Raw genomic sequence first — 13,031 nt, 5'->3', positions numbered from 1 at the left:
TTGAGCCATTCAGTAAGTGTTCCATTTATTCTCATCCATCTTTGTTCCATCACATGCCATGTTCAGCAACCTAACCTCAACCGTATTTGCTTAAAACATTCCATAATCCAAGCCTATTCACTTTACTGTACACTTTCCTGAAATCAACCATCATACAGTATACTTTTCTGTCTTACATCCATACATTTATAGTGACCTGCAAGCTTACCATTTTTATTCTCATATATAGTATTACTTCCTTTTCTTGAGCAGTAATATTGAGGGCATTCATTTCAATTCCTTTTTTAGACATAGTGTATTTCCAAAACAGATCTTTAGAATACACCTTCTAGCATTCACTCACTTTAGTTTCATACCAAATCATTTCATTATTTTATTTTTAATTCTGTTTATACCTCTGAAGTCTGTTTAATCCTTGTCACCCATTTCCAAAAGTTTTTTTCCTTCCATTAAAATCGCTCTGCATTTTATCTGTTATTATTCCTCTATTTGACAACATTCTTTTATCTTTTTCTGTATATACACATTATATGACACATAATTGTCATTTTATGACAATGAAATCATCATTTTTTTTCAGCAGTTCTTACTTGCATTTGTATCTCAGCCTTTTACATTCTCTTGCACATCATCATTCCATCAAGTAACCTTTTTCATGCTTCCCACTGGCTTACTCTACACATATCAGGAGCAGTCACTAACACAAATCTTGTTGCTTTGTTGAAAGCAATATCCATATCCTCTGCCTTTTGTCAATCCTCCATTCATTCTGTTGGGAAGTTAACGTATCTTGTGCTCCTGAAAGTAGCAAATAATGGTCTGTTCCACATCCAGTATTATCTTTTATGTATCCTTCATTGAATCTCAATCTTTCATCATAAACAATCGAATCAATCATGCTTTTAAATTTATATTCATTCCTCTGCCACATGCACAAATGGATAGATATACAATTGAATCGCGTATTTGAAACCAACAGACCATTTAATAAGCAGATACTCACCAGCCTCCGTTCTTATTCATTCTTGGGTATCCAAATAGCCAAATCACTTTTTCTGTACTCTTATTTCATGCCCACCTGTCCATTCATGTTACCTAAGAGGGTTTGTTTGTTTTAAAAAAACTTCCGGGATTGCATTCAATGAGAAGGTTGTACATCTTTTTCAATTCCTAGTTCTTCCATTATTACCATTAACTGGAATATAACATACAACAATCCCCAAATGATGGATTCGTCCTTTCAGTCATTTCTACAACAATCTAGATTACACCAATTCATATTTTCTGACATAGTTTAAATTTTTAATTCATAACTTAATCTACACTGTACTTTTCTGCATGTTTCATTTCCATTCCACAAAACCAGAACACTTTCATTCAGAACAATCACATCTTTTTCTCTTAGTTTCACAAATGCACAAATACCGTTTTTTTCATATATTCATCTATTACCCTAACCCTCATGGGTAAATTTTCCATTTAATAATCTTACATTCTAAGTCGCAGTGTTCCCCAAATGCCTTGTTTATGTGTGTGTCTTCAAGTCCATCTTGACACCTGGTGACTACATGGCCAAGTCCATGCAGTTTTCTTAGCCACATTTTTTGGGGGTGGTTTGTCACTGCCTTATTACTAGGGCTAACAGAGAGACTGGCCCAAAGTGACCCAGCTGGCTTCTTGCCTAAGGCAGGACAAGAATGCAGAGTCTCCCAGTTTTTAGCTCATTGCCTTTAACCATTACACAAAACTGGCTCGGTACCATATGCCATGGTTATTACCAAATAGGCCTATAGATACTGATCATTCCTGCCATCTTGAAACCGTCTATTGAGGGTTTCACATAACAGTTTTTATTAAGATAGAGAAGATCATACCTTTGTTATACCTATGCAATTAAGGGGAACACTTTCCAATTTTCACATGTTTGGGGCAGTATGCCATAAGCCAAGCAAAGTTTAGTTTCACTCCAAACATTATTGAATTCATGCTAGGGTTTCTAATATAGAGAAAATCCTAAGAAGTATATTCAGTGTGTTGACATATCATTGGCACAGTTTCATTCATTGTGATTTCAGGAACTGGTGGGTACAATGCAATTGTCTATTTGAACTTAGTATGTTTATGCAAATATTGCACATAGGCCCCATTAATTTCAGTGGATTAATTTTAAAGTTTAATTTATAGTTTATTTTGCATGCCAAAGACACAGCCTGGGCAACCTTCAGCTAGTGTTATGAGAAGAGACCACAGGTAGTCCTCACTTAATGATTGCCCTGTTTAGCAACCTTTCAAAGTTATGATGGTGCTGAAAAAAATAACTTTACAGCCAGTCCTTGCACTTATGACTGTCGCAGCATCCCGCAGTCACGTGATTGCCATTTGCATGCTTCACAACCAGCTTCCAACAAGCAGAGTTGGAGAAGCTGGCAATAAAATTGCAAGTTGCAGTCACATGATGTTTCGTATAATGACTGTGATTCACTTACTGACTGCAGCAGGAGTGAGGTCATACGTCTGGTGTGGTCATGTGATGTCTTGCTTAACAGCCGCTTTGCTTAGCAATGGAGTTGGCCCCTATTGTGGTAATTAAGAAAGGAAGGACTTCCTATACTCTTAGCCTTCTCCCATAAGCCTCCCAGAGGCATTCTGAAGCCCAGTGAAGTCAATCAATATGCTCACTTCACCTCCTCGACACAAGGGACCATATTGCTTTGTGAAACAGCTTCAAGAGGGTGATTTGTTTTGAACCTTACAAAGCTTCAGACAACTCCAGATTATTTTATATTAACCACAGTGGCTTTCCAGACAGGGCAAGAACTGAGTTCTTAAAGACATGTTTTATCCCCATTCATGTCTATCTAAGACAATATATTAGAATATTATTCTAATATAATGCCAGTGAAATTCTAAGTTCTCCTTACTAATACTATGCATGTGAGAAACCACTTTCAAAACAATCTACAATCTCACACCTTTGAAAAAGAGCTTAGAAGTTACTTTTCCTTTTCTTCAGACTGTGCATGTATCATTTTTAAAAATACTATTGTACATCCAGTAGTAGTTAATGATGTGACTTAACTTTTTCTAAAAAAATTATATTTTAGAACACGGCTCTAGATAAAGAAAATCAGGTATTTTGCAACAAGCGCTGTCAGAACTCTGGTGAAGCTAATGTGAACTAACCCACCAAGATAAATCCTGCTCATCAGCCTCCTACAATTGATCACAGGCTGTCTTCTCTTGCTGCTTCTCGGCTACTCAGACTCTCTACATACCTTGAACCAGCATGTCATGATCCGGCAGGATTAATTTAAGACAAATTCTAATGAAATCCGCAGCTAGGTCAGCACCTGTTCTCTTACCCTTGCTACTGTATTTTTTTCACATGTGTCTGAAGGGATGCAGGTTGTATATATAGTAGATTTTAGTACTCTGCCTATTACATTTGGGAATTCTTACCTTTTTAAATGAATTTGTGTTCCATATAATTTCAAACATATGAATGAATTTATCTTCTCATACTTGGATATACAAACGTTAAATAGGAATAACTATTAAGAAGCCCCTCTTAGCAAAGTCTAGATTTTCTAAAAAAAATACTAGGCAAAAAAAGTAGCAAAACTAATTCCTTTAATTAATTTTAAAATGCTGTTCTAGAATAATCTTGGAGAGAAGCAAGATTAGTCCTAGTGGCAATTTGTACAATATTGAAAGTCAAGTTGTAGAGGTTTGAATATTGGTATGAATGGATGGCACACTTTTTTGACATTAAACTTTTTGATTTATTATGTACCATCAAGTTGGTGTCGACTCTCAGCGACCACATAGATAGGGAACATAAATTTAAACCATGTGGAATTTAATACAGAATAACTCAGTCATTGACAATCATTTTGCAACCAACCCCATTTATGAATGAGTATGAGTGTTTTGAAGATTGCAATCAGTGATTTTCCTCCGCAGGTTGTCTCCTGCTTCTCTTTCCCTGTCATGAATGACCAAGTTTTTTTCCCCCGCCCTACCCCCCTGGAATAGAAAGCTTGCTGCATGGTGCATTATCTAAAAAAGAGTGGTATATTAAAAGCAAGCTAATGTAATAAATGAACTGCTAGTCACCAACACAGGATGCTTTAAGCATTTTTTTTAATTAGCCCACTCTTTCAGAAATACATCAAATGTTTGGGGAACTATAATGCTAAAATGTGAAGTGAAGGGTAGATGGAGTTGTACGTATATTAATGCTTGTTTCAATATTGTATGTTCTCTGCTTGTTTTATTTTTTTCTTTTTAACAATTCTAAATCATTTTCTATTAGCTCTTTACATTAGAATTAAGACCTGCAATAAACATTTTTCTTCAAAAGAGTAAGTAGTAATTTTCTTGAGAATTTATAAAGCCAGTCCAGGATGTGTAGTTACCTTGATTGCTTTCAGTACTGGGTATACATTATGTTCTCAGATTTGACAACATAATTTTATTTCATAGGACCAGACTGATTTTTCTTTTATGTTTCAGGCATGTATCATTACAATAGAAGAGTTTCTACTGAGTATATGTATACAATTGTCCTGTCATCCAAACAACTATCTCCAGACATTAACTATTTTGTTTTACATTTAGATTGTCTTCACCTTAATAATATTTGCTTATGTGTTTAAATCACAATGACTGCTAAGACATTTTATTTATTTTAGGTATTATAACATACTTAACATAGTCTTAATTTCCCTGTGGCCACATTTAGTGTGAATTAGAGATAACAATCCCCTTCCCTGTTGTAACTCGTGGTATTAAAGTTGGTCAGCAACATTACCAGGAAATAGCACATTAACCAAGTCTAGTGTCAGAACAGTTGTTGAGCATAATTTAAAAAAAAAGTAGAAATTCCTGTCCCTCATAATTGTATGCAGTATTTCAGGCGTTCTGTTTGCTTCTGTAAATATTATGCATATTCTTCTAGAATTTTTTTATAAAGATTATGCACAGCTACACAAAGGTTGCTAGAGAAAAAGTCAATCTGAGCAATATATTTTTTAAACATTTCATTTTCAAATATTTAAATACTACATTTGATGAGAAATCATTTTTACATCTCAGTGGTACAGTCTGCTATGGAGTTCCCCTCTTAGCTTCCAAGTGTCTCCCAGCAACAGTTGTTAGGTATTAGTCATAGGATGATTTGTTCCATCATTAAGCACATTCAGATATTTTAAGTGCTTTATAAAGATCCTGCTTTATTGGTGCTATTTTCCAGCAAATGTAATGGATCCTAACTTGCTCTCCCAAACTACGTTTTCTGAAATTTTCATGTTATCCCCCTCCTTCCCTCCTCCTCACTTCTGATAGTTTTTACTCAGACTATTTATCAATCAGTTTAGCTCAGTATTGTTTCTACTTACTAATACTGGTTCCTGTTCCTATTCTATGGTAAAGGAAAAAAAAAACTACCTCTTTTACATTCTTTATTTCAATAATCCTTATTAAATCAGTATCACTAAACATTATTGAGTTCAAACTGTGGGAAGTGGGAAACAATTTCAGTGTTGGATTGTGGCAATGTCCCCTAACCATGTGTATTATTTTGTCAAATTCAACTTCACTCTCCAGTCTAATCAATTCGGGCTGCAATCCTGAAACTTCAGACTTAAGTACTCAGTTTTCAATCAACATAAACAAAATCAGGAATATATTGTGCCTGTGTTTCAGTAGCTTAGTTTTGAATAGCTCTGAGATTAATCAGTGTTAGTCAGCTGTATATCGTGTAACCTAGGCAGAAAGAATGGCACTATATTAGCATAATTTAATGCCTATGATTTCTGGCTTTATTTTTTTTTAGCATCATACCCAATGTATAATAAAATTTAGTGACAAATTTAGTTTCTTTTTCTCAGTCTTAGATGTTTCAGTTGTTTAAAAGTTGATGGACCATATCCAGTATTTTTTGAAACCAATGTTCAAATAGTTACATATTTTCTACCCCTTTCCCCATTCCACTAGGACTATTTATAAATGTTTATGTTCTAGCTGCTTTATATAAAAAGATTTTAAGAAACTTTCACCAGCTTGCTGGCAGTGTAGCCAAATGTTAATGATGGAATGTTCCTGGTAAAAAATCATCCAGAAGTTTGTCCACTACCTATTCTTTACTGATGATATAACTAAAATGAAAAAAAAAATCCTGGGCTTGTAGGCTTTCTCCGTGTGAACATATTTTGGCATCAAAAAGATTGCTATGGCACAAGAAAATGCCCAATAAAACTCTCCCACCTCAGATCAAAAAGCACATCCCCTTCAAGGAACAAACAAACAAAAGCAAAGCGGGAACACATCTGTTCTAAGCACAAGGAAGGAAAAAGAACAGACATACGTCAAGCCCTCCCTGAAACACATATGGCATGATAACATACCTCGCCGGTTAGGGAAGTCTTTGTTCTTTCATTAGCAGCTGTAGCTAGACCAGTGTTTCTCAACCTTGGTGAGATTAAGATGGGTAGACCAACTCCCAGAATTCCCCAGCCAGCATGGCTGGCTGGGGAATTTTGGGAGTTGAAGTACACCCATCTTAAACTTGCCATGGTTGAAAAACATTGAACTAGATAGTTGGCTGGACTTTTGGCAGAATGCATAGAAAAATAGCTTGAAGCTTCTTCCTGTCCTGTCTAAACAGTGCCTTGGGTTCACACGGAGCACAAACACAATGAACAACAATGTAAAGTAAGTTGGATTAAAATGTTTTAATTTGAAATTTGAAATGAAAAGGAAGGAAGAGATTAAGAGCAAGGATTACTTTTTGTTCTTGATTTTGGTGATTATTTCTTAGACGTCTCGTATATCAGTGGGAGAGAGTGTTTTTTAAAAAACATTATTTTAATACACCTATATTAGATGAAAGTGCTCAGGTGTTTTTTAAAAAAATACCATTTCACTCAACTATATAAGCAGAGCCAGACTTCTGATTTGGCTTAACTATTATCTGAGTACATTTATAAAGCTTTTGTTTGGCCAAACAAACTTCAATTGGCTTCTGTTTGGGTGGGGAGGGGAGAGTATGACTACCACTGCAAAGTTCAAGGCCACCCCCATCATCCATTACATACAGATGGGCTAAGTTTGTAGATGGTCTTAGGTCTATGGTAACAGAAGTGTAGCAATAAATACACATTTGGCATTTGCTATGTTCTCTGAAAATGTTTGGGATATGTAGCAGTAACTATAACCAAAAGAATCCTATTTAAAAGACAAGATTTACAATAATTTTGTTTTCAGAGTTCTGCATTGTTTTTTATCAGCAAGCTATGTTCCTGTTGTAATAAATGAAACATTAAAATACAAACGCCTTTTTTATTTAATATCTTATTTCAAACTGAGTTTTACCCTTTCTGATGCTTATACAAAGAGGGACTATTTGAACGTGAGGGAAAAAAAACATGTGAACTGCTTCAAATAATCAGCTGAAGAAATTATATACCAACAGAGACAGAGAAATGTAAATTTCAAATCTTAAAGCACAACATATCGAGTAATAATTTTTGCAGTGCATACTATAAAACAATACCATTATTTTCATAAATATGATAACAGAAATCTACACAGCAATCATATATAAAGTAGAATTTATGCGACAACAAAATGACATTGTTTATAATAAATTTTATTTAGTTTCCTAAAAGCTGGAAGAGAGATTGTCAGCATGATTGAACAAGATGTGATGGGAGCATGTCTTGATTTTAGGATCAATATAAGGCTTGTGCTGTGCAGTTCTCACTAGCTGTGTTGCAACAGAAACAGTAGCTTTTCCTTTTTAGGTGCTGCAAGGAGAGTTGCAAGCCAAATGTTTTTTTTAGGCAAACCGCACAAGTGTTTTTTGGATCCATACATGATTTCAAAAAGTATAGACGATAATAGAAGAATACTTCCAAAATCCTCAAAATAGATCTTACTTTTGAGTAACAGTGGGCCTGATGAAAGGATAGAAAAAAGTACACTTGATGTATAAATTCTGTTTATGATTATTTCTCTCTTTAACTGCACAACAAAATAACAAATTAATATAATAATTAAAAAAAGTTCCCCAAACTAAACATCTAGACTTAGAATCATGCTTGATTGTTACACAGATGTGAAAACAAAATTACATTAATCATAATTTAAATATTCTTGATTTTCAGAAAATTCAGTGCTTCAATTTCTGCTATCACTGTAAAAGTACAAGACAAAAGGGGAAGGGAGGGATAAGCCTACTTTAAAATGCCGATATTATAACTGATTGCTGGTATTATAACCAACTTCCTTCGTTATAACAATTTCCATTGTTAAAATCAAATATTCTGTAAGATTATAAAGATTTACATGAGAAACATGTCTCATAATACAAGAACGTAGCCATCCTATTCCAGTCTCCCCCCAATACAATGATCAAAATAGATTTACTATGACTAAAAATATAGATTTCCTTTATAAGCTACAGAACCCCAGCAATCATTTTCTGCTTTTTCCCCACCCCAAAAAAGTCAAGCAAAGCCTACAAAAATAGCAGTTAACTTCAAAAAAATAGTATCTCCCAACAAATTTAAGTTACATTCAGATGTTATATTAACTATTTATAAGAACCTAGACTCTGGCAAGATACTAAAGAGAGATGTGTATGTTTCAAGCCTCCATATGAGAAGAGCTGCATGGTCACATCAGATTAATTCCAATTTCAGTATCTGGTTTGGTATTCATGATGCCATCTGTTGAAATCATTGTAGAAAACCACTATGCTGCCAGAAGCCATGCCTGTCATTATACACCTGCGAAGGAAAAATATTGGAAGAAAGACCACAGAATCTTTATGCTGAAGTCGCATTTAACTATAAATAGCTTTATCAACATTAAGTTAAACCAGATAAAGTTGTGTTTGATAAATCATACAAATAATAATTTTAAGATCTAGATATTTCTTCCCATTCCATCAGCTACATCCAATTTTTCACTGCAGAAAGTTACCCTGGTTTGGGACTGGTTTAAATGTGTCCTCCCAAACTAGTGTGGTAAAAATGTTAAGTTACACCTAGCAAAGCCAGTCTAGAAGAAAAGAATGGGATTGACAAAGCAAAGGATCCTTCGATCTTCCCACTTCTTTCCCAGCCACAATTTTGGTTATTTTGAAGTAGGAATTTGTTCACCTTGAAAAGAGCCAGGTGATGGGAATCACTGTAAAATAAACATGCTGTTTTTAATTATTGATCTGAGCCTGCTAACTGCTCTATACTTGAAAAAATCCTGTATGAGATGATGCAATTAATAGCCAACTCACACTTACCTTTGGTCATATGAAAGAGTCATGGATCGGATTCCAGCATCACAACCAGGATAGGCAAAAAGCTGCTTGAGGTCACACACTTGCCACACCATAACAACTCCATTGTCTCCTCCTGTAAGGAGATACTGTCCATCACGGCTCAGCTGAATTGCCTAGAACAGGGAAAGTGACTTAATAATGAAAGAATTTTCACATTAGTTTTCTACTCCTTAATTACCATTCCTTAATTATCATTTTATAAGACCAGGTTATTTTGTTACAAAGGTGGGATCTATAGAAAAGAGAGGTTGGATAAAACACATATTTTATCCATTATTTTTGAATGTAAAACATCAATATAGTGGGAATTATGGCTTTTTGGATTCTAGGGTATTAATTCTCTAATGAGCCACAATCACAGGGAGCAAGTGCACTTGCCATAAAATGCATGCATTTCTTTATCCCATTCTTCTGGAATTCTATTTATCATACATGTTACTTTAAGGAAAAAGGAATATATCTTTAATACGTTTTTTACAGACTGATACTGGCTACTATTGCTAATGATCTTTTAGCCAATAGGTCTGTACATGGTTGTCTGAAGAAAAATATGACAATAGCTACTATTTCACTACATCTGAGTAGGATTGTGTCATGATTTCTATTTTCTACATATAAGGATTTAGAAACTTATGCAACCCATTCAGTCCAAAATCAAAGCATGGTTTGAAGACCAGTCAACACAGCTGTACCCTTTTATTGACTCTGCATTCTACAAGGCATGCAGCATGACTGTTTGAGCCCATAATGGAATCTTGCCAGCCTCATATCCATGTGAATGCAAGGAGATAATCACAGAGCCAGAACAAGAAATGCTATTTAGCCATATTTCTGCCATACAAAACATTTTGCCATTATAACATTTCTAACCCATCTGCTGTTCTATTAATTCCAATAGAAACTGAATTGTTTTTTAAATGTGAATATCCACATTTCATGTCACAGTCATCGATGCTATCATATTACAGGGCTCAAATATGTGCTAAGAATTATACACACCAACACACACCCACATATTTGCTACACTGAGATGCCTAGCAATAAGCAGAAAAATATTGAGTACATTGCACATAAATAGATGACCGCAGATGGAAAAATGACAAAGCTAATATGTTTTTTATAAAAGGCAGACTCATACTAGCTAACAAAGCAAGTACAATTACTTGAAAGATTATTCATTATAACTAAAATCAGTATCTCTCTTTTCCTTGTTTCAGAAATGGCTGTCTCCTAAGGGTATTTTTTAAACTGCAGTGACATCTGCGACAAATAATTATTTGCTACAGTTATATAAAATTAAGCAGATGAAAATCTATTAACCTTATGGTTATGGTTCATTTGAGTGTTATACTGGAGTCTTTTTATTTATGCTATATTAAAAGGTAAATTAAAGCTATTAATCTTTAACTCATCTATCAGTGAACTCAGTGTATTTCTTGAATAAAAATAATGGGATTTGGACTTTACTAATTGATGCGGCATTTTGCTGACCTATCTAACTGTGAATGGAAAACCCTGATTGGAATGAATTTCTATATGCTTGGAAGACAGACATCATGATTTCACTTTCATAGCATGGTGTTCAACATTTAGGAAATACAAAAATGGCATTGCTCTAAAATTGGAAAACAGAAGATTTAAATGTAATGTAAAGTTGTTTTAGTATAAAAAGTATTTGGAATTTTACTACTTCAGTTACAAGGGGTTTCAAAATATATAGTTTAAGGCATTCTTAATAATGTGTTGTTTCTAGTTCACACTTCACTGAAGAGTCTCAAAACTCAGATTTTGGAAAGACCATTATTTATAAAAAACCAGACCTGTCAGCCTGACAACATTGGTATAAAGCAGCAAGAGCCTGTAAGATACTTGACTTTTCAAAACAGACTCAGGAAAGAAAAATAAATTGGTTCCTTTGGGTGAAATACCATGTTGGCCTTGTTTAGGGTAGAATAACTTTAGTTCTTTGGACTGCCTGCCAACTTAGATTTAAGTTACTTGTTAAGATATCTAAACATTGTAAGGCAGATCTGCCTTGATATTCTGTTAGCCAAAGTTCTACTGAGCGAAACAATATTTAAAACAAAAACAGGTGGAAAGCTTTGATTAGGCTCTGAGTATATCCAGACAGCCTGAAAGTTCTTTTGGTAGCATTTCTTGTAGTTCTGTATAACAGAGTAAGTTAGGAGATTAAATAAAACAACTGGAAATTTCAGCTTTTTCAACATCTTGCAAGCCAAGCTTGTACCTGTATAAGAAAGTATTCTGAAAAAATTCAACAAGAAATTAAATTTTTACTCCATATACCATTTTTTACCCACAACGAACTGTGAAGCCATTGGACTCTAGTGCCTTGGGCAGAGACATTTTGAACACTGTTGTTTTAATCTTCCAGTTGCCACTTCACTTACAAAATGATAAAATACAGAAGCTCTGGGGAAAACACCATGGATTGTTTTGAGACTAAAACGCATCTGGGACTGTTCAGAAAAAATAATAGCATGAGATTGTATATACTACTGGCCCAGAGAGAGAAGAATTTCCATTGCATAAAGAAATGGCCTTGCAAGTGACAAACACTACAGAAATTGTTTTACCAAGCAAAAGATTGCAGGATATTTTATAGATTTACTGACCTAGCTGACAACATAATCACAAGAGAAACTGGCTATCAGAATTTTTACTGTAGGAAACATACAACAAAATCACTAAACTGAAGTAGAGTTAGGGTAAGATGCCCATAAATACTTGAATATGAATAGTGAACCGCATGACAATTATAAAGGAAGATAGGAACATATCTTGCTTTAATATAGCTGGTAATGTGACGCAAATAAAAGCAAAAGCTAAGTGCATGTTCCTATAGAAAAAATATGCCTATAATATTACCTGGACCCTCTTGTTATTTTCTCCACTTTCAGCAGGTACAGTAGCAAAATATAGCAAGTGTATTACCTAAATTGAGCAACAATGAGTTCTAACAATAATTCTAATCTGCAAATCACCTCAAGATAAGGGGTCCAGTAGATTTATTCCTAGGAAAACTAAGGTAACATTAAATGTTAAAGGTGGGTCTTCCTCCGTTGTTCAGGGCACAAGATGTTCAATGTCTCCCACATTGTCTTGGCACTCAGACTATCACCATTTTTCTTTTCTGCATGAACCCTCCAGGCCTGAACTATTTCTCTTCCTCCACCACAGTTGCACTGTTGGCCTATTCTGATCTCCACCCAAGCTCAACAGATGATAGTTCCAGTGTGGATTTGCTCCATGGTGAAAAAAAGTAGTACAAAAGAACAATGGGTGACTTTTTCTAATTCCTATCTGAGTGTATCTGGAGCCCCACTCTTAATTAAGAAGTGAAGTTGGTGTCAAACATTTGCCAAAGTGCCATGGTCATTAGGGAACATGGTCATTAGAAACATGGTCATTACCATTCACTTCCTCTGCTGTTGCTGTTAAATTTTGACTAACACTTTTAACAGCCAGACCGAACCAACTAGATAATACCTTGTACTACAGGGAGAATAAGATTTGCATATGCATCTCTTAATCTGGCATTTTGTGAAACCGGAGGGCTATATAAGATGAATCCATTCTTTGACAAGCATCAAACCAAGGAAAATAATAAACAGTGTTCTTCAGAAATATGGATATAGCTTATGTGTAGCCACTATGCTCTTCCATA

At 34.8% G+C, this 13,031-nt stretch overlaps 2 protein-coding genes across 4 annotated transcripts in view; one reads left to right on the top strand and one right to left on the bottom strand.

The window, feature by feature from the left end:
• DCLK2 (doublecortin like kinase 2) overlaps positions 1-3,998 on the top strand; it is a 95,890-nt gene extending 91,892 nt beyond the window's left edge. The window contains 1 exon segment of the mRNA XM_063310177.1: positions 3,105-3,998. Coding sequence (XP_063166247.1) covers positions 3,105-3,314 — 210 coding nt within the window. The 3' untranslated portion in view covers positions 3,315-3,998.
• Positions 3,999-7,327: 3,329 nt separating this feature from the next.
• Positions 7,328-13,031, bottom strand: part of LRBA (LPS responsive beige-like anchor protein) — a 409,112-nt gene continuing 403,408 nt past the window's right edge. For all 3 annotated transcript variants that reach the window (XM_063310174.1, XM_063310176.1, XM_063310175.1), the window contains exons 55-56: positions 9,305-9,456; positions 7,328-8,792 (exon numbers count right to left, since the gene is read on the bottom strand). In XM_063310174.1, the coding sequence (XP_063166244.1) occupies positions 8,702-8,792; positions 9,305-9,456 (243 nt within the window). In that variant the 3' untranslated portion in view covers positions 7,328-8,701. The remainder of the gene's footprint in view (positions 8,793-9,304; positions 9,457-13,031) is intronic.

Source organism: Candoia aspera, chromosome 8, assembly GCF_035149785.1.
Source record: "Candoia aspera isolate rCanAsp1 chromosome 8, rCanAsp1.hap2, whole genome shotgun sequence".
NCBI classification, from domain to species: Eukaryota; Metazoa; Chordata; class Lepidosauria; order Squamata; family Boidae; genus Candoia; species Candoia aspera.
The sequence above is the reverse complement of the archived record's forward strand: the minus strand, read 5'-3'. Positions and strand labels throughout refer to the sequence as shown.